Here is a 23,442-nt window from a genome sequence, read left to right as displayed (position 1 = left end):
GATCTTTTATTTGCGCTTCCCACAGACAGGATAGCACAAACCATGGCCTTTGTTGAACCAATTATGGATCACTGGTCGGTGCAAGTGGTTTACACCTACCCATTGAACCTTGCGGAGCACTCACTCACGGTTTGGAGTCGGTATCTGGATTAAAAAACCCATGCCTCGACTGGGATCCGAACCCAGTACCTACCAGCCTGTAGACCGATGGCCTAACCACGACGCCACCGAGGACGGTTTTCGTCTAGGACGGCCAGAAACACTGCTAGTACCTGACACAATCTTGATTTCGAGCCGTATATGTTTTGACACTGAGCGTCAGGGTTGTAGATCTGTCCCGGCAGGTCTCGGACTGTCGGTACGTTCACTGCTGAAATCTTCTTAGTCATACAGTTAATTCCATATCTGAATTGTAAAAAAAGAGCAAAAATTTATTAATACTTGTTGGAGATTTATGCAATTTCAATAATCCAACATTTTTCCTTGCATCTGGTTATTCACCAGATTTCGTTTTGTTTGTGAAAATGGTATAGCTATAATTGTTATATTAATATTATACTAATAATATTGTATTACATTGAATGTTATTGTCATAATATTATTATTATATTATAAGATTATTAAATACAATTATTTATGATTACTAAGTTAACTAATCAATAATTATAAACAATAAACTATGTTATTAATATTAGTAATTACAATGATAGTCATTAATCATATCATTATATTCAATTATATTATTTTATTATGATATTAATATTATACAGTGATATGCAGTAAATTAAGCTTTAGTGTGTAATATATCACCAATGGCAATTGTTTATATAAAGTGTACATACAGTTAATAAAACATACTAAAATATTGAATGGCGGAATTAAAGGGGCCTTTTCCTCTAAGCAATTTGAACAGTATTTCTGTAAAACATGTAATGAACTGTATATATTTTGGAATCAATATTGAGCAGAGGTGCGTTCCATCTAGTGCACCACGACTGGTACATCAAAGGCCGTGGTATGTGCTATCCTGTCTATAAGATGGTGCATGTAAAAGATCCCTTGCTGCTAATCGAGTAGCCCATGAAGTGGTGACAGCAGGTTTCCTCTCTCATGTGGTCCTTAACTATATGTCTGACGCCATATAACCGTAAATAAAATGTGTTGAGTGCGTCGTTAAATAAAACATTTCCTTCCTTCCTTCTTTGTAAAATTATGCCAGTAGCCTCTAAGTATCAGACAAAGATTTACAATTATATTGCTGAGATGACGCTGGGTATACTAAATAAAGGGAGCTAACCGTGTCTGCATTAGCGCCGTAAGGAAGTTGTTGAAGTACGTCACTGAGCAGGACGAGAAGAGCCAGGGGTTTCCTAGGTTAGCGCTCGTCTTCTTGTACGTCCCTCCTGACATAATGAACCGGTCTTCTGCCTTACACGTGTTCCCATCGCCATCGTGTCGGGATCCCAGACTGAAGAAAAGAAAGCATCCATGATGAAATACACATTTTAAAACACAGAATATACAATAATAAAAATGGTGGAACAATAAGTGGGTGGATGGATAGAAGGATGGAGGGAATGGATGGGGCGTGTGGATTGAGGGTGTGAGGATGGATGGAGGGAGGAAGGGGGAGGGAGATATGGAGAGATGGATGGGTGGGTGGATAATGGATGGAGGCATGAATGAAGGTATGGACGGAGGGAATGGATATACTAAATGGATGGATCAATAGATGACAAAATATGGATTCATCTGTCTGTGTTATATCAAATAACCTCCGAAATAATTACCATAAAACGACGATTTACCTGTGTCCCAGTTCATGGGCCGCTGTGTCGATACACTGGAACCCCCCGTTATCTTCCACTATAGATATACTTCGTCCATCAGACCGACACATCGTGGAAATATAAGCCAAACCTAAGATAATAATATAACGAATCAGCACATGCGTGTTATTTATTAACACTAGAAATAGACTTTGTAAATCGAATAGTACTCTCTCTCTCTCTCTCTCTCTCTCTCTCTCTCTCTCTCTCTCTCTCTCTCTCTCTCTCTCTCTCTCTCTCTCTCTCTGCCCCCTCTCTCTCTCTGCACCCCCCTATCTGTTTGACCATCCTCTTTCTCTCTGTATGTATGTATTTATGTATGTTTGTATGTGTGTGTCTATCTATATATAAACACACAGAGACAGAGACGGATAGATAGATAGATAGACAGACAGAAAGACAGACAGAGGTCTATATGTGTATTTGGGGGTGGGGGTGGGGGTGGGGGGTATGCATGCATTCGTGTGTTTATCTGTACGTGCGTGTACTAACCAGATGTTGCTGTCGATCTAGCCACACTTCCATCTGGTCTACTCCCAATGGTGTACATGTCGTACCTAAAACACAAGCATTTAATCAATAAAGTTGTAGTGCAGAACAAATAATCCACATTGATTTTTTTTAATGACGCATATCATTTGTCGATCGTAATAATGTAGGTCACAGTAAAGTAATTTAGCACACAGTAGCGGTGTCTGTTTCACAGTGTTAAAGTACATAATATTAGAAGAAGAAAAAATAAAAATAAAATAAAAATGAACAAAATCAAAACAAAACACAACAACGACCCTGGGCACTCCATGGCGACAGGTGTATGTTTTTTTATGAAGGCAGTTGACGATAACCGTTACACACGATGCTATGAAGACTGAAGTTGTGTTTGTATTTTGCATTACGAAATATATTTTATGACATGGTATAATCACTCCACGATCTAGGTCTATTTGAAAGCCCTGTTTTATGCATTGTATCAGTGATAACTGACCCTGTAAACAGCATCACGTGGTCGCTGCTGGGGAGTGTCGCCTCGGGCACCCATTTCGTCATGAACTTGAGCACGTTGTCGGCATCCACCTCGCCACCTGATGACGTCATCACTCGATAGTTCTCCGTCCACGGAGCTTTAGAAGATGTCTGTAATGATTTCAGATAGTTGTAGTCGTTATCTCTGTCTCTCTCTCCCTCTGTCTCTGCCTCTCTCTCTCTCTCTCTCTCTCTCTCTCTCTCTCTCTCTCTCTCTCTCTCTCTCTCTCTGTGTGTGTGTGTGTGTGTGTGTGTGGTTTTCTCGTTCTGTGTGTCTCTATCTCTCTTTTTGTCCCTTTCTCTCTGTGTCTCTATCTCTCTTTTTTCACTCTTTCTGTCTCTATATCTTTCTTTCTGTCTATATTTCTCTTTTTTTTCTCTCTTTCTGTCTCTCTTTCTTTTTCTCGCTCTTTTTTCTCTATATTTCTGTTTCTGTCTGTCTGTATTTCTCTCTTTCTCTCTCTGTATACATGTGTGTATATGTTCGAGTTTGTGTATATTGTTGTGTGTTTATGTGTATGAGTTTACGAAATGTTTAACACCAATCATCAATCAAACAATGTGTTCTAGTGGTATTGTTAAATAGAACACACTTTAGTGTACGAGTGTATATTGTTTGTGTGTACATATCTGTGCCTGTGTCTCTGTCTTTGTCTCTTTCTGGGGGGGGGGGGGGGGGGGTGGCGGACTAATGGCCAAGTGGTAAAGTGCTCGCTTGATGCGCGGTCAGTTTGGGAACGATACCCGTCGGTGGGCCCATTTGGGCTATTTCTCACGACTGATATATCAATGGTGGTGGTATGTGCTATCCAGTCTATGGGATTGTGCATATAAAGGATCCCTTGTTACTATTGGAAAAATGTAGCGGGTTTCCTCTCTAAGACTATATGTCAAAATAGCCAACTGTTTGACATCCAACAGCTGATGATTAATAAATCAATGTGCTCTAGTTGTATCGTTAAACAAATCAAACTTTAACTCTTTTTTGGTTTGTCTCTGTGTCTATAGTCTATACAAATAATAAATACTACTGTCAGCATTACATAATAAATGTAAAAAGAATATTTATAAAATGTAAAATCACAATAACTGAACTGTACCTACCTCGGCTACAACGTAACCAATCAGTCTAACGACCAGTCGGGCGGTGAGTCCAGTTATTCGTTTGTAGCGAAGATTTACCTGGAAGAAAAAAAAACTATAGTATTTATTATCTTATAATTCTTTAACATATAGTCGCCTGTCCGGTCTTAGTGGCGTAGTGGTTAAAATCGTCGGCCTCAACGACTGGTGGGTACTGGGTTGGCATCACGGTAACGGTTTCAAAGTTAGTTTTATCGCCTCAGTAGGTATAACCGCTAAAAGTTTATAAATCTTATCACTGTCCTGAACAGACAAGCCAGATACCTTAATTGGACACAAGCACCACAATAAGTTAAAATGAATGAATCAGGCCCATCAACAATTATGTTTATGTGTGCATTTGCTGCAATACGTTATTTTGATGGGTCTGTGTATGATTCTCTCAACACTAAAAATGCAGCAATAAGTTATCACTCCAAACTAATAAACACTCTCTTTACTTGTAGTTAAAGAAAATTCTGATACTATCATTTTTATGGCAGCTTGTACTAACTACCCATTTAATTTCACAAAACAATTTGAATAGCTGAGCAAAGAGGGATCCATTCACATACATACCGATTAAGCGAATCAACCGAAATTTACAAAAGTAAAAAATCTAAATATACAGCTAAAGGTGACATCAATAGATAAATTTAGATACCCCGTTCATGATGTAGGCGAAATATTCTCTGATATTCTGTAGGGCAAGGAGTTTTCGTGTCCCTGCGCTAAGAGCTGATTCCGTACGATCATAATATCTAAAAATAGAATGTAATATACAGTTATTAAATATGTATAGTATTATATTACATTCATTAAACATTCAACTGATCGGTATTACAAAAGTTACCAAAAAAGAGTGAAACAAAACTAAATAGCATTCATCCATCCATCCATTCATTCGTTCGTTCGTTCGTTCGTTCGTTCATTCATTCATTCATTCATTCATTCATTCATTCATTCATTCAGTTATTCATTCATTCATTCTGTTAATCATTCATTCACTAAAGATTGATACAATAAAATGTAATAATTACAATTAATATTGCACCTTTACCTTGTGTCGCTGTAAAATAAAAAAATAAAAAAAATAAAATCCAGCTACTATGAAGACAGTTTATTTAGGCCTAAATGATAGCCTCCAAAAGCAATAAGGGAGGAGGGGGAAAACTGCCATCCCTCTTAACTCTAATGATTATGCATTGACCCTTCGTGCTTGAAAGACAAATTAATATAACTGACCTATCTAGTTGCAATTTCATTTCAACTTATTTTCGTGTTTATTAAGGTTCAAGCACGCTGTCCTGGGCACACACCTCGCCAAGTATATTGTATGAATATAGAAGAGGGCCTCGTAAGTTGTCAAACTTGTGCCCAATTATTTTGTTCTTTGTACAATAAAATATGTTTGCAACGACACCTCAGCTATCTGGGGTGTCTGTCCAGGACAGTTGGTTAGTTGTTAGTTGTTAGTTGGCTAGTGGTTAGTGAGAGAGAAGAGGGTGTAGTGGCCTTACACCTACCCTCTGAGCGCTTAAAAACTCGCTCTGGGTTGGAGCCGGTACCGGGCTGAGAACCCTGTACCTACCAGCCTGTAGTTCGATGGCTTAACCACTGCGCCACTGATGGCGGTTTTTAGCTGCAAGCATCTTCCAATACCTGTGTTAATGACCAAGTGCCAGTGATTACCTACCACATGATTTACTTTTAACTGCGACGACCATACAGGTAAACCCGCGTTATTTAATTACCTTTTGTAAATTGAGTAGTCAATAAGTGTTAGCACATCCACAAAGTACTCTGACGGCGTCTGTCGTTTTCGTCGAAGGGGACTTGCAGACTTCAGTCGCAATAATATGGGGTACTTCTCAATCTTTTTCAGATTAGGCGTAACAGTCTCTTCATATAAAGCTGAAATTATAGAGGTTTATTATATTATAAACTATTTAATATTTAGAACAAAACAGTGATAGAGGGGCATACAGGCGCACACATTGTACAGACAAAGAACCAGTGTATGAAATCAGCTTTTGTTCTTTATTTCATTGATATATGTACCTTTTTGTCTGTTTTGCATATTATGTCTATTTTAAAATATTACAATCACCATGACCACCAGACAGATGTTGGATTTACTAAAATTGGTAAATGAAGCCAGAATGTGTAGGTGATATGTAACTTGAGACATTTAAAACAGATGAGAATGTTTTACACGACCAGTGTGTTTAATGACACATATATATGTTCTTACATAGCTACAAGAAACATTTGGAAATCTGTCCTAAATTATGAGACATACGATCATAAATAGTAAACGAAACGGCGATACAAATAAAAACAAGTGTATTGCATAACACATGAAAATGGAAATGAAAAAGAAGAATATGTATATTTGGTGTAAAACGTTTTCTTTTTTAAATCACATACGGGCTTCTCTATAGTCGTGACCTATAGGCTGGACAGGTTCCTTTTCAAAAGTATATTCTTCCTGATCACGTGACACCCCTCTACGATTACGTGATTTTGGTTCCAATTTGTACTCTTTGCCATGCAATGTCAGAATCCCCATCTGAAAGAAAAAAAGAAAAAAATTCCTGAATACAAAACAAAACCATTACTTAAAAGAGACGCCGAGTTAATCGTAATAATATATACTGACTTGGGAAGCAGGAATAATTAAATACAAAACAACATGCAAATAGAACATGGAAACAACCGATAATTTAATTCAATTCATTAAGCTGCTTCTTTTCTAAACATTCGGAATGCCAGGCTAATTGTCTGCCGTTGGGAGTGTTTGACGAACCGGACTTGGTGGCATAGCGGCTATACCATTGACTTTAAGGTTCACATACACACACACACACACACACACACACACACACACACACACACACACTCTCTCTCTCTCTGTGTGTGCGTGTGTGTGTGTGTGTGTGTGTGTGTGTGTGTGTGTGTGTGTGTACGTGTGTGTCTTTTCCCTCCTAACCCTGATTTCGAACATTGTACTGAAATGTGTTTCTCCTCAAGTTTTGCAGAAATTATTATCAATACCCCAGGGCATTCCAACCCTTTTACACCCTATCTTCATTTTAAAATAAATAAATTAACAAAGTCCAGGATTCGACTAGGCAATGCCTAGCTATAGAAACGTACCAACTGACAACGCTTCTCGTTTCGGATAATCAAAACTAATGCACATCATACGGTGTATATTGTAGGTATACTAGACCCATATGGTTCTTATGCACTTTCTAATGTATGACATGCTGTATATTTTTTATTATCTCAAGCGAAGAACACCACAAACAACCGGCCTCGGTGGTGTCGTTGTCAAGACATAAGGCTAGTAGGTACTTGGTTCGCAGCTGGGTACCAGCTCCCACCCAGAGCGAGTTTAATAACACAGTGGGTAGGTGTAAGACTACAACACCCTCTTCTCTGTCTCTAACCACTAAATTGGATATAAGCACAACAATAAGTTGAAATTAATGAATAAACCACATTCAATTGCTATTCACCGTGTCCCGTTCCATCTAACTAACGGTATTCGAACGACAAAGGCCATGGCCTTGTCACAATCCCCGAGTGCACACATTTACATACAATGACCAACAATTGTCTTATTTGAAGAGAGTTTTACACCTACACGTATACAATGGTTCGTCAAATGTCCCTGCACTAAGACCGCGTTCTTTTATGTAATTCCAGTTTTCATTCAGATGTAAAACTAGATTGTAAACACTGGGATGAAGTCGGTAGTGTTTTTATTACCGAGTCTGAATTGAAACACTTTCAATATCCAGAACCACCCACTAGGTAAATAAAAAAATACAGCGATAAAAGCTCAGCTATTAATCAAGTTAAATAACCTAGCTTCTATGGTATACAGAATATAAAATATACAGAAAATATGTTACGCTTTCTGTCAAATATAATGTATATCGCACTGAAAAGTTTGCTATCGGTGGACCATAACATAGGCCGGTTTTCCATGTCCGCGGTTTTTTTTATTACCTATTTATTGTGATACATGTATTATTATGATGTATAGTATGCAAAGGCCGGTGTATGTGCTATTCTGTTTGTGGGACAGTCCATGCTATAAAAGATCTATAGTGGGTTTCCAGTGGTGATTATCAAATGTTTGACATCAAACAGCCGATGGTTAATAAATCAATGTTCAACACAAAACAATCATTATTTGTTTGTTTTTCTTCACTTTTTTGTGTTTTGTCCTTATTTATTTGTTTGTTTTCGTTTTTGTTGTTGTTTTCGTTTGTTTGTTTGGGCTTTTTAAAATATATATTTGTTTTTGACACACATTGAAATACTAAATATATAACATGCAAAGCCTTTAGTTCATCTTCAAGGGGATGGCATGTCGTATTGGTAAATCGTATTGATAAATCACTAGACTGTGGTGGCACCACGAATTGAAGATATAACCATGTTTTAGACACCGATTAGCTATAGTTTGTTTGCCGTTAGAAGCACGCTTCGCTTTTTTTCACATTTTCTAGCATTGTCGAAGAAAATACACTTAATAACCATAGCCTTTTGTGACGTAAATTGACCTTACCAGCTCCAGATGAACATTTCTGTCTTCGCCATAACACGATATCGTCATCGCCGCTTCCCAGGCCTCGTCCTGGAACTGAGCTTCCCGCTGGCAAAAGGAAACAAGAAGAGGTTAAGATTATAACACGTCTATGTATAATTGCGCACACTTCCTTTCAGTAAGTAATACGTGTTTCCTTGAATATAAAACTCAAATAAGATTGAACAGCACAACGGTCTTCTTATTTTTAAGTAACCATTTGACACAGTAATACTTAGTTAAATAAATGTGTGGGTTTATTTCTCTTTTTTAGTTTGTGTTTGTGTTGTTTTGTTTTCGTTTCTGTTTTTTGTCTGTTTTTGTTGGGTTTTTGTTGGGTTTTTTGTTTTGTTTTGTTTTGTTGGGGTTTTTTTTGGTGGGTTTGGAGAGGGGGGGGGGGGGGGGGGGGTCCGGTTTTTTTGTTTTGTTCTTTTCGTGTTTTTCTTCGTTTTTTGTTTTGTTTTTTCGTTGTTTCTAAATAAACATAATTCTGTTTATTACATTTTACACACTTTTCAAACAGAAAGATTACAAATACACAGATTATAGATAATAATAATTAGATTCTGGAATAAAAAGGGGCGGGACGTGGCTCAGTGGTAAATTGCTCGCCTGGTGCGTGGTAGAGCTGAGCGGTATTGATATTTCAGGTTTGGTATCGGTATCGGTATTTTTGGGGTGATTTACCTCGGTATCGGTATCGTATTTGGTATTGATAAAATATCGATACCGATACCGATACCGATATCGAGCGGTATTTTCGGTATTCTCGGCTTTAAATGTATGCCCGAGTTAAGTTTCACCCACTAATTTCATCTAAATAAAATTAAATTCCATACACAAGGCCCTCATCTCTCTCTTCGTTTCAGCTATTTTGTGTTCGTCAGACATATGTTTAGTGCTTTACTAAATGGCGTAAAACATTTTTCAATACCGAAATTTCAGGGATTTTTTTATTTGCTTGGTATTGTAAATCGGTATTGATATGATACCGTTACCATCAGTGGACCATTGGGCTATTTCTTGATCCAGCCAGTGTAACACGACTGATATATCAAAAGCCGTGGTATGTACTATTCTGTCTGTAGGATGGTGCATATCAAGTATTTTCTCTCTAAAACTATATGAATGATTAAATGAATGTTCAACGACACCCCAGCACAAACAAATTATATATCGGCTATTGGGTGTCATACAATGGTATATATAAATAAACTGATTATAAAACTACATGTCACAATTACCAAGTGTTTGACATCCAGTAGCTGATAATTAATACATTACGGTCATCTACAGGTGTAAGTAAACAAACAAACTTTAAACTTTAACTGGAATCAAAACTGAATTTAGGCAGGTATAACAAGTGGTCATGACCACAGTTATCCCATTCTCTGCAAAATAAAATAATAATTAAAAAAAACGTTTTTCACTCTTAGGCATACGATCAGTTTAGATTCACACGATGATATATCTATTTATATTTACAACACACCTGCAGGACCCAATTAACACCATGACATGCCCAATATATCACCAAAGACACGTCTGGTGTTGCTAGAAGCAATGGTGATTATATCTTTAACTATAAAGTTTATCACATACACAGACACAAGATTCGCTCCGCCCTATCTTACAAGACATACGTACATCCATCCATCCATCCATCCATACATACATGCATTAAAGTTTGTTTTGTTTAACGACACCACTAGAGCACATTGATTTATTAATCATCGGCTATTGGATGTCAAACATGTTAACATCTCACATGCAGTTTAGCACACACCACAGAACTTGATACAGCAGTCACCGTGCACCAGATGTAAGGAGAAATAGCGCAATGGGCCCACCGACGGGGGTCGATCCTAGACCGACCGCGCATTAAGCGAGTGCTGTGCCACTGGGCTACGTCCCGCCCCTACATACATACATATACGCATACTTTTTCAGCCATCCATCCATCCATCCATCCATCCATCCATTCATCCAGCCATCCAGCCAGCCAGATAGACAGATAGATAAGAGTCTCTGTACATGGTATATGTTGTTTCTATGCAGTGGTCAGCCACGTGGTGAAATATTCCCACAAACCACTTTCAGGTTTACTATTGTGTTTATACACCTTTAGCCACAACCACAAGCTTTGATGCGTGGATCCAAAGAACAAAGAAAAACATGCCACATAAACGTTAATGAATACAGTATCAATATGATGCGTCACATAATAAAATATTATAACACACGAGTTTATGATTCCCGTAACAAAGAAATGGAAATATAAATCGTGATAGAGCCATAAAGAATCGGAAAGTTAAACCATGAGTGTGCATAATAAAACTTCATTTTTATGAGCTTTGAATGAGCCTTGTCATGGTTACATTATTTTATTTTGTAACCAAAAATATTTACTGACCTTTATAATAATTAAAATGTTAAAAAATAAAACTTTGTGTGATAATAAATGGTATGATAGAGCCCCAGCTATGTAAAGACATAATAGTCAAGATGAAGGAAAGAAGGAAGAAATGTTTTATGTTACGACGCATGCGCAACATTTTTATTTACGGTTATATGGCGTGGAGAGTATGATTAAGGCACACACAGATAATGGGAAAGTAAACATCGTGTCTTTTTGATTAGCAGCAAGGGATCTTTTATGTGCATCATTCTACAGATAATACAAGAAACAGCGCAATACACCCACCATGGGGAACCTAGATCGACCACGCGAGCACATTACCAGTGGGTTATATCCCACATTCAAAATGGCTTCGTACTCATATTTTTGTAAATGCAACTGATGCCCGCCAGGTTGTAAAATTAGAATTTACCAAAGGCATCAATTTGTAAACATCGTTTACTAAAAGACTGAGAAAATGATGATGATGATGATGATGATGATAATGATGATGATGATGATAATGATGATGATGATTATGATGATGATTATGATGATAATGATAATGATGATGATAATAATAATAACAATAATAATAATAATAATAATAATAAATGAGTGAAATGGAACCATCTTCTCTGAACCCTAATCGGAACCTTCTCCCTAAAAGGTACCACAAGACAAAATGTATTAGAAACTTTAGATAAATGAGTTTTAATAGTGACGTATTAAAAAGAAATAAGGTCAAATTTATATTGATTAATGTCGTTGTACGATTTTGGCTCATATGTTTTAACTGCTAAATATAAAACAATAAAGCTGATATATATGGATTTATTTTTGTTTTGTTTTTCAGTTTTTTGCTTGTTTTGTTTCTTTCTTTCTTTGCTTTATTTATTTCTTTCTGTCTTTCTTTGCTTTATTGTTTTCTTTCTGTCTTTCTTTGCTTTATTGTTTTCTTTCCGTCTTTCTTTGCTTGTTTTTTTGTTTTGTAGGTCTGTTTTTATTTAGGTAGCATGTTTTTGTTATTTCTTTTATGAAGGTGTTGTTTGTTTGTTTGATGATTGTTGGGTTTTGTGGGTCATTCTTCATTAAGTTATATATATATACTCTTCAAAAGAAGAAACGCAAAACCACATTGTCGTAACATTTGGAGAATTGATTTAATTATTGAATGGTGAGTCCGATAATTACCAAATGTTGCAGGATTGTTCACAATTCACTCTAGTCCATTGTGAGTAAGTGATAGGACACACCACCAAGTTCAAGGTCATCTGGAGTCAATACCGGGTGTGGCCTCCGCGTGTGTTGACAACTGCCTGGCACCGCCTGCCCATTGAAGCAACCAGAGTACGGATGACGTCCCGGGGGATGGTGGCCCACTCGGCCTGCAAGGCTGCTGCCAGCTCGGGCAGGGTCTGGGGCTGTGGTTGTCGCTGTCGGAGGCGTCAGTCCAACTCGTCCCATAGATGCTCAATTGGGTTCAAATCCGGTGATGTCGATGGCCAAGGAAGGACATTACTGTTGTTGTTCTGTAGGAAAGCCATTGTGAGACGTGCTGTGTGAGGCCTGGCGTTGTCATGTTGGAACACTGCGTTGGCGTTGGCCATAACTGGAACGATGTGTGGCCGGAGGATCTGGTCAATGTAGCCCTGTGCATTCAGGTTGCCCTGCACGTGGACCAGGTCAGTTCTGCCAGTGTGTGAGATGGCTGCCCACACCATGACACTACCCCCGCCGAATCTGTCCACTTCCTGCACGCAGTTTGCCGCATAACGTTCACCACGACGCCTATACACGCGACATCTTCCATCATGACGTCGGAGCAGAAATCGGGACTCGTCACTGAACCACACCTGTCTCCATCGCAGTTGAGGCCATTGTCGATGAATCTGGCACCACTGCAGTCGGAGTCGACGGTGTTGTGGTGTTAAGATGACACCTCGAACTGGACGTCTGGCACGAATTCCTACCTCACGTAGGCGGTTCCGTACGGTCTGGTCGGATATCCTGCGCAAACCTGGTATTGCTGCGGCTGTGGAGGTGGCAGTAGTCAATCGTTCCCGAAGGTGGCGTACCCGGATGTAGCGGTCCTGCCCGGGGGTAGTGACCCGTGGTCGACCGGATCTAGGGAGGTCACGTGTTGATCCATGTTGCTGGTAACGGTCCCACAGTCTGGAGATGGTGCTTGGGGACACATGGAATGCCCTGGCAATGGCCGTTCTGGATTCGCCTGCGTCTAGTCGGCCGATGGCATTGTTTCTCTGCGGTTCACTGAGACGTGGCATGTCCTGGATTGTCAACTGTCGGCCAGATACAGAGGCCAGGCAAGCGAACACCCTGCACTTTTATACTGTCGGTGTTCATGTTGCACGTGCATACAACGCACGTGCAGTGGTGACATGGTTTGCACGTGGCTGCGTTTTTGCGAATATTCACATTTTGGAACTTTATTGTACAGTAGCTGCGTTTTATCGAATGTAACCGTGGGAATGTGTTTGGGACATGCAATGACCTTATATTCACAAAGCATGAACCGGTAGGAAACATAAAATCGGAGTTATAACCCATTTGTACCCTTTTGCGTTTCTTTTTTTGAAGAGTATATATTGTATTGCATTACGTTGTTGATTTTGTTTTTACCTGGTTATCAATCAACAGTTCCTTAACTACTGTTTTCTTCTTCTCTATCCCATCTTCCTTGAACAAAAATAGTGGAGCATTGGAATCGACGTCATCGTTTCGGGTGAGTTCGAGAGACAGAGTTTCGTTGTCCACACGTACAGACACACCGATTCTTTTTGGAAGACGACAGCCTCTGCTTTCTGTGATACTCTGTTTGGAGATTTGAACGTATGCGATGTCAGCTGAAACAAAAATAATCAGTTGTGAATAATTAAAACTTATATCATCACTATATACTTTTAAGCTACACTCATCTATGGAATTATATTTTTGTTTTATTTTTTTGTTTCATTTTTATTGTATTGTATTGTATTGTGTTGCGTTGCGTTGCAGTGCAGTGCAGTGTAGTGTATTGTGTTGTGTTGTGTTGTGTTGTGTTGTGTTGTGTTGTGTTCTCATGTTGTGTTCTCTTGTGTTGTGTTGTGTTGTGTTCTATTCTATTATTTTTATTTATTTATTATTTAATTTAATTTAATTTAGTTTAATTTAATTTTATTTTATTTATTTATTTTTAATTATTTTATTATCTATTTTTTTTTTTTTTTTTTTTTTCTGTAACTGCATTGGTTTTAGTGGATTTAAAATGTATTTATTGATAAAGCCAGCAAACTTATTATCCATATTCCTTAGAACTAGAAGGCGAGTTAAATTTATTTTATAATTACAGGCCTATATTCATGGCAACCCCTGCGCGTGCTGTAACCTCACCGTGGTGCAGGGGTGTAACATTCTCTTTGAGAATGGCCAATACAGCACAAATTGAAGTTTAGAGTAAAATTCGGTGTCCGTAAAATTCTGTGATATTTGTATTTGTATTTTTGCACAGTTCTTTACACTGTTTTTGTTTAAACCTTGAATTTTTATATTGATGTTGATCATCACTTTATTTATTTGCATTACCATAGTTTGACACCCAAATAGCCGATGTATTTTTCGTGCTGGGGTGTCGTTAAACATTCATTCATTCATATTCATGTCAACGTATGGTGTAATATATAAGAGCGGTGCTAGAGATCGGCGGAGAGAGGGTTAGCGAGCTATTGTCCTTGGCGCATAGGTCGTTATTAGATTCGAACCTCGGTTGTAAACCATACTTAATAGCACAGTTGCGTGTGAGTTAGTCAGCTGAAAAGGCTTTAAAAAACTAATGTTCTGTAGCTGTGGTTGGTTGTGTTTTTTTTGTGGGTTTTTTTTGTGGGGGGTGATCTAAGTTATTCACACGCAATAACCCGCATTCGGTAATGTGACACTTGATTCGTCTTTTTAGTACGTAAGTACATTACTCGCCTTGATAACGGGATCTACACAATTAGACGGAAACGTGAGAAATGTGACATTTGGTGAAGTCTCTGAAATTAGATCAGTTGACATCAGCTTATGTTATTGGAGAAATGTTTTTCAGCATGTATTCAATTTCTATATCACATTCTTGCAATTATCCCAAAGCCGCTTTAGCGCCCTTTTTAAAACTACACCCAGCACAGAGTTTAATCAAATACTATCAGGTGTCTAACATGGTATTGGCATTCAAAGTGGGGACTGAAAACAAGAAACCCGCTGTTGCCACATAAACTACCCCTCTCGATTACCAGCAAAGCGTATTTTATATCCATTCTCGCCGGAAAGAAAGACTCATATTATGTCCTTTGTATGCCAGTTGTAGAGCACTGACAGGAACGGGAAATAACTGAATGTATCCGCTGATGGAGATCGATTCCGCTACATATCGCACAACTATGACGTCTGTACGAGGAACCAGTTAACAGACATCGACGTTGCAGTGGTTCATCCATTTTAGAGTGATGGGTACTGGGTTCGTATCTCACTGCCGGCAATATCTCAGAGGGAATACACAACTCAGGCTACTTTTATCACTAACCATTAACCTCTGTCCTAATTGACAGAAAGCCAAATAGAAACAGACAGACAGATAGACACAGACAGACATAAACAGACAGACAGACAGATAGACACAGACAGACAGTCACAAACAAACAGACAGACACAAACAGACAGACAGGCAAGCGAGCAATCAGACAGGCAGGTAGGCAGGCGGGCAGGCAGGCAGTCAGGCGGGCAGGCAGGCAGACAGACATTGAGTATATATTATGCGTATACCTATCTGAACTCTGTTCTTAGGTCAGTCACCATGAAGCATAATTGGATGTGAGTATCGAAGAAAATTAATATCAATAGACAAAATATAACCCAGTAGATATTAAATTTATTACCTAAAACCCAACAAAATTGCATTCATTAACAAGACAGCTTTAGTTTAAATTGATTTATCTAACGCTATATTTCACTGAGTCTAAAGACGATTAAATTGTACTTCATTGGTTCTTTAAAAAGACATAATAGGTGTTCACGCATGCGAAAGCGTGGAATTGATCTACAGGTGGTACATGAATAATAAGTAATTATTTCTAAGCGGTTCCTGTGTAGGATGTTGGTATGATAATTGATTTATCAGTTCTGCTTAGACTTTACGATGTGATATATTGTAACAAAAATGTCTGTTTATAGCAACTAAAAACATTATATTTCATCAATACTGATCTAATTATTTGAAAGACCATGCATTTTGTTTTGGTGTCGTTCGTTGGGGTTTTCTGGTTTTGTGTGTTTTATTTTGTTGGTGATTTTTACGAATTCAGACTCAGACAGACATGTCAGTCGGACAGACAGACAGTTAGACAGACAGACAGACAGACACAAGCTATTAAATCTACGATGATTGTTTCCATGTAAACAAAAAACAAAGTACAAAAATAAAGTATCTTACATTATTTATATCTTTAGAAGGAAACTGATTTATAGTAATGGTGTTGGTTTGTTGATATCGTTTTCAGGATTTTGTGTGGGCTTTTGTGGGGTTTTTTGTCAGCTTTGTTGTTATTGTTATTATTGTTATTGTTGTTGTTTTTGTTTCTGCTGCTTTGTTGTGTGAGGGTTTGCGAGCTGAAGGAAGTCGGGCATGTATGTATTTGCTTTACTCTTTTAGACTACATTTGTATTACTTTTCATGTATTCACTGTGTAGGACCGACACCGGATATTGGTACTGTCGTAGCTACATGTGTACTCTTACTATATATCTTGGCACCACGATTGAACTATGGTACTAAATTCATTTTAACATATAAATGACAGTTATAACTGATAATACAGTAATTATAGACTTTATATTATTTAAGATTTTTAGCAAACAATTACGCTAACAGTTAATTCTGAATATGTAAACGTCGATCGAAATTGTAAATTTAACTGCTATAGTAATTCGCCGTAAAGTCGCAATTTAAATTTTTAATTAAATAATATATATATATATATTCTCTACTTTTTCTAACAAGATTTGTCATTACGACAGTCCCAATATCCGCTGTCAGTCTCTCACAGTGATATTATTATATCCATGTTCATTATGCCTTGGGATCAATTATTTAAAAATTGTATTCCACTTATCACACGTCATCTGCATACCAAATGTGTTCCTCGTTATTGTTATTAGCTCGCCTAAGCTGTCACACCATTAAAAGTCATTCGTTCAGGAGATAGTATCAAGTAACTGCCATTAAAACACCGCGAGCAAATAGTTCGGCGTAAATTGTATCACGTCCTAAGTCATTGGTAAATGTCAAACGTAGGTCATTTTGAACAAATATAGGCTCAGTCAGAAATGTTTAATGCTAAATGTCAGCGACAGATTCATACGGACATTTCGTGAATGTAACTTGAAAAGGTTTTAGACTTTAGTCTTTAATCAGTGCTACGTGGACAATACTTTGAACTTTAGCCCTAAATCAGTGCTACTTGGATACTAGTTTGCACCTTATTAGAACAAGTAGCTTGACGTAGCCCAGTTGTAAAGTTTTCGTTTGATGCGCGATCGGTCTAGGATCGATCCTCGTTGGTGGCCCCATTGGGCTAATTCTCATTTCAGCCAGTGCTCCATAACTGGTATAACAAAGGCCGTGGTATGTACTATTCTGTCTGCGGGATGGTGCATATAAATGATACCTTGCTGCTATCCGAAAAGAGTAGCCCATAAAGTGGTGACAGCGGGTTTCCTCTCTCAATATCTGTGTGGTCCTTAACCATATGTCCGACGTCATATAACCGCTGACGTCATATAACCGTAAATAAATGTGTTGAGTGCGTCGTTAAATAAAACATTTCCATATAGCCGTAAATAAAATGTGTTGAGTGCGTCGTTAAATAAAACATTTCCTTCCTTGCTTTATTATGGTGACCGGCCTTGATGATGTAGTGCATATACGGTTTCTACGGTTCAAATCAGAGACGCAAAAGGGGTACATTAAAGGTCCTATGTCAAAGCTGAAACACAATATGTTACTATTTTCACTATTTTTGCTATAATAAATAACTACAAATTAATTATTCCCACACATAATCATTTCATAATTAACTCAAGAATAAAAAAAAATTAAAAGTCTTATACCGGATGACAAATTTGTGGCTACACATAGCATGGTCAACATCTCTGTTTCTTTGTCAGTTGTTAGCAAATAATTATGGAAAAATACCTTAGTGTGTTGAATGTGTACGCATAAAACAGTGACGTCACTAGTTAATGCGTGCGACACGCTCAAGATTCCCCCTAAAATACCTTTTCTTCTGCTAGTAAATGGAATGATTTGGTCGTATTTTTTCATAGGCATATAGATGAAGGTTTCAAAGCAAAAATTAATAAATATGTTTCAAAGCAAAAAAAATATATATATATTTCAAAGCAAAAAATTAATAAATACGTTTTGGGGAACCACTGTTATTGCAACTTTGACACAGTACCTTTAAAGGTCAGTGTATGAGCTATCGTGTCTGTGAGGTTAGAGAGTATCTAACATTATTTGCTTGCGTCATACGGAGTACATCCGGGTTCTCACCCCAGGCCTGTAATGGTAAAAGTTACTACCAACAAATGCTTACTCTTTTTTGTGTTCATATATGTTGCACGGACTCCGAACCTAAGCCTGAAGGAACATAACATGATAGTGTCTGAGACAAAGTACATGTTGCAACACTTAATAACATTTCATTTAGCCGAAGGGTGACGCTAGTGGATGTGCTAATCGTTTTAAACCAAATGTCGCAATTGTAGCACGTGGAAGTTAAGACTGATAAACGCTTTATTTAACAAAAACAAAGAAATAGAGGATACTTCATGTATTTGTCATATATGATTTATATCTCATCGAGTGAAGTTTGCAATCATATCTCACGAGTCGCGCTTGCGCGACGAGTGTGATATGATTGCAAACTTTTCGAGATGAGATATAAATCATATTTAACAAAAAACATGAAAATTTCTATTTATTATATAACTTTTGACAGTTTACCTTTATTTTTAAAATACCAGCAGCTAAATAGTCCCGGCTTTCTTACAGTGAAGATAACACTTTCTACAGTGACGATAGCACATTTTAGAGTGAAACAGTGACATTTTCACTCTAAAATGTGTTATCGTCACTGAGTGACTGATAACACTTTTATTTCACTGATATTTTAAGATATTTCACTAAATGTTATATAATAATACGTTTTATTTATGTTAAAATGAAACGACGGTTATTTGACGTCGGACATAATATTGGGTTAAGGACCACGCAGATACTGAGATAGAAAACCCTCTGCCGCCACGCAATGGCGAGAAATACCCCAGTGGCCCACCGACGGGGATTGATCCTAGACCGACCACACATCAAGTGAGCGCTTTCTTTGACACTGCTATTCGACATCTCAACCTGCACGTGTACATGATACTAATTTTTCACCGAATCTGTGTGCCGGTGGCTTTCCCACCCCATCCCTAACATTCTAGACAGGCCCAGATCCTCCACTCGAGGATGTATAAATGTGGTTTTGTTTAAAGGTGGTTGATTAATTTTGGCGATAGTTGGAAGTGACAGTCCGGGTGAGATCAATCATGCGTAATTGCATTAGTCATGGTTAAATGCATCCCAGACATCGATCACGGACGTAACCAACCGTATCATTGGTCCACAGTACGGATGACTTAATGACATCACAGATTTATTTATTATTAATATCCGGGATGTAATTTTTAATACCAATTTAATGAGGTATTAGTCACCGCTGTGTAGAACGAAACTTTAATCAAAACGTATGTGAAGGCTATGAAAATAATATAGGTGATTTTTTAAAATTTATTTTGTGTTATGACAATGGCAAATTTAATCATCTCCCGAGTGGTATCTCTGTCCCAAACGAAGTCCAAGAGGTATTGACGCAACGTTGTGACATTAATACTAATTTTGTGAAATTAAAAACATCTAGACATGCGTGCCAGATAGATAGACGGACAGACAGACTGACGATTAGACAATAACAAAATATTACTGATATGAAATGCTGTAAAAGGAAACCGAAAAAACAAGGTTCACTACTAAACATTCAAATCCATTTTGTTCAAAAGAAAATAACAAGATGTAAGTAAACAAAACGTCCCTGGTCGAGACTCCACGAAAAAGAAAATGAAAGAACTTGTAAACAAGAGAGAGAGAGAGAGAGAGAGAGAGAGAGAGAGAGAGAGAGAGAGAGAGAGAGAGAGAGAGAGAGAGAGAGAGAGAGAGAGAGAGACAGAGAGAGGGGAGAGGAGAGATAGACAGAGAGAGAAAAAGAGACAGTGAGGAGAGAGAGAGAGAGTGAGGGGGATGGTGTGTGAGAGAGAGAGAGAGAGAGAGAGAGAGAGAGAGAGAGAGACAGAGAGAGACAGAGAGAGGGGGAGGGAGAGATAGACAGACAGACACAGAAACAGACAGTGAGAGATAGAGTAACAGAGAGTGAGAGCGATGGTGTGTGTGTGTGTGAGAGAGAGAGAGAGAGAGAGAGAGAGAGAGAGAGAGAGAGAGAGAGAGAGAGAGAGAGAGAGAGAGAGAGAGCGAGCGAGCGTGTGTGTGTGTGTGTTATAAACGCGTTCGATAATCGCTAGGTAAGTGATTTAACTGCCCGGCAACGCCTGTAACAGCTGCTGTAACAATTTACGTCAGAAGTGTAAACGCGATCAATACCTTACAAATAACTGTAAATTGCTGTGACATACGAGTGAAGAGCATTCGTGGTACACAATGCTTTTATGAATCCGGTTATTAGTACTTTCACTATTTTATTTTAATCCGATGAACATTAAAGGTAATAAAAGAAATACTCTTACCTTCATTTGTGTATAATTGTCTGCTTATAATATGGAATGAACGAATGGATGAATGAATGTTTAACGACACCCCAACACATTGGCTAGTGTGTGTCAATGGTATGTATATGGAAATATTATTATCAATGAAGAATAAAATGTATATAACTATAATAAGGAAGAAAATGTATTAATTCGGACAGAAAGAACCATAGAGAGACAAAGAGACAAATTAAATGGATTGAAGAATGAATAAATGAATGAATGAATCATTTAATTAATCAGTCGGTCAATCAGTCAGTCAATGAAGTACACAAACACGGAGAGACGGAATGACAGAAGAAGAAGAAAAAAGATAAAAAGACAGTTATAGAGAGAAAAAGAAAAAATATACAGAGAGGGTAAATGGAAAGAAGAAAGGACCAAGGTATGAAATGATAAGACAAATGGTAGGACAGACATATAATATACATGGAATAATGTATCACAACTCTCTTACCTGAAGTGTACACAGTCAACAGACATATTGTCACAAATATAAACACTGCTACACGGGTAGAACTCATCACCTCCATGGTTTGGCCAACAACTGCCTTTACGAATACGGGTACTCCACTTATTACAGGTACGTTGTCGTGACTAGTTTTTGAGTCGCCTTTTCCACATGACTAGATCATTATTTTCTCTTTATTTCGCAAAATACTTAAACAAGTAAATAATAACGGTGACACACGGGACCGAGTTATTACTCAGCGTTTTAAGTAGATGTCGTTTATAGGTAAATGCGACCCGGCTTGTTTCACTAACCAGGTAAAGGAAAAGCCATTGGACGTCACAGTCCGCATGACTTGGCGCCTGCGATGCCCCGAACTTGTTACCAGTTTATAACCGAAGGCACAAGGTAGATAACTCGAGGTATATTTGTTCAAGCTCATGAGTAAACAAAGTCGATTTACTGAACAATCACGATACTGGGACTCGGTTCATCGGATACTTATTTACTTTCATGCATAATTATAAAGAGTATTGGTATCAAAGAACATTTTGATCCTGCAGTCACGAATCTGAATCAAAATGTAAAAATAGAATTATTATACATACACAAATGGTGTTTTCGACAGTTTATTCTATTATCGAAAGTCATTTTAGATACTGCTTTCCATTTGCGTATCCCTCTGTGTCTATCTACTCACGCAAGCATTGACAAATGAACGGATGTACTATCCCCCAGCACACACACACACACACACACACACACACACACACACACACACACACACACACACACAGACACACACACACAGACACACAGACACACACACGCAGACACACACACAGAGACACACACACACACAGACACACACACAGACACACACACACACACACACACTGACACACACACACTCACACTCACACACAGACACACAATATTTCAAAAGTGATAAACAAAGAACGCTAAACAAAAAGCCCAGTACACACATACACACACACACACACACACACACACACACACACACACACACACAGACACAGTCACACACACACACACACACACACACACACACACACACACACACAGATATAAATGTATATGTTCATATCTTGGATACAGTGAAACCCCCTAAGACCCAACCCTCTCTATGCAGGAATTCTCGGAAGACCGGTCGTTTTTTTTTTCCACGGTCCCTTGATTTACGCAAGGGTATCTCTCTAAACCCGAAACCTCTCTAAAACTGAACACCGAACAAATAAGTCAGTCAAAACTCTTTATACACCAACTCTTTATTTACTCTATCTACAAAAAGTTAACCAGTGCACGCTCATAAAGCAGTCAGTCGGTATATGGATGTTGTAGGGCATAGCTTTTCGAAATAACGACGTATCGATGTAACCATGGTAGTTATTGGTGAAAAAAAACGACACAATATCTCATCCTCGAGATATCCTGGTGTAACGAGATAACAGAAATTATAAACAGTCAGACTGACAGACATAGGTCTACATATATAGAGATCTAGAGATGTATATAGACAGATGGACAAATAGACAGGCAGATATGCAGACAGACTGATAGACATATATATATATAGACAGGCAGGCAGGCAGGCAGGCAGGCAGATAGACAAACACACGAGATACAGACGGACGAATTGACATAGATATATAAATATATAGACAGACAGATACATAGATATACAGATATACACGTATATAGATAGATAGATAGAAAGAGATAGATAGATAGATAGATAGACAGAGAGAGAGACAGATAGACATACAGATAGATAGACAGACAGGTATACATGTAGACAGACAGATAAATAGATAGATAGATAGATAGACGGATAAATGGATGGATGGATGGAGGGACAGACGGACGGACAGGCAGATAGATAGTTGTGTGTGCATGCTTGCGTGTCGGAGATTTCTGTGTACAATACAGCATAGTATAGTACCATACGATGTATTAATCAGTTAATTAAAACATATCGGGCCGACACCGTCTAGGAAAAACAGGCTTCGTAAATTCGGCCCGATTGTTTTAACATTTTGACTGATATGCATATAACAAATCGCCGTAGTTTATAGATATATGATTTATGTGTTTT

At 38.1% G+C, this 23,442-nt stretch overlaps 2 protein-coding genes across 4 annotated transcripts in view; both read right to left on the bottom strand.

The window, feature by feature from the left end:
• The window catches only part of LOC121381906 (zinc metalloproteinase-disintegrin-like stejnihagin-B), a 36,114-nt gene extending 14,493 nt beyond the window's left edge, over positions 1-21,621 (bottom strand). For all 3 annotated transcript variants that reach the window (XM_041511311.1, XM_041511312.1, XM_041511313.1), the window contains exons 1-12: positions 21,333-21,621; positions 13,619-13,842; positions 8,560-8,646; positions 6,405-6,546; positions 5,729-5,888; positions 4,639-4,735; positions 3,957-4,034; positions 2,815-2,963; positions 2,322-2,386; positions 1,809-1,920; positions 1,298-1,468; positions 273-405 (exon numbers count right to left, since the gene is read on the bottom strand). In XM_041511311.1, the coding sequence (XP_041367245.1) occupies positions 273-405; positions 1,298-1,468; positions 1,809-1,920; positions 2,322-2,386; positions 2,815-2,963; positions 3,957-4,034; positions 4,639-4,735; positions 5,729-5,888; positions 6,405-6,546; positions 8,560-8,646; positions 13,619-13,842; positions 21,333-21,408 (1,494 nt within the window). In that variant the 5' untranslated portion in view covers positions 21,409-21,621. The remainder of the gene's footprint in view (positions 1-272; positions 406-1,297; positions 1,469-1,808; positions 1,921-2,321; positions 2,387-2,814; positions 2,964-3,956; positions 4,035-4,638; positions 4,736-5,728; positions 5,889-6,404; positions 6,547-8,559; positions 8,647-13,618; positions 13,843-21,332) is intronic.
• LOC121381743 overlaps positions 1-23,442 on the bottom strand; it is a 308,435-nt gene that overhangs the window by 135,514 nt on the left and 149,479 nt on the right. The gene's annotated exons all lie outside the window — the stretch shown is intronic.

The sequence above is a fragment of the Gigantopelta aegis genome, chromosome 9 (genome assembly GCF_016097555.1).
Source record: "Gigantopelta aegis isolate Gae_Host chromosome 9, Gae_host_genome, whole genome shotgun sequence".
Classification (NCBI taxonomy): Eukaryota; Metazoa; Mollusca; class Gastropoda; order Neomphalida; family Peltospiridae; genus Gigantopelta; species Gigantopelta aegis.
Note: the sequence above shows the minus strand (reverse complement) of the source record. Positions and strands in the feature narration are given on the sequence as shown.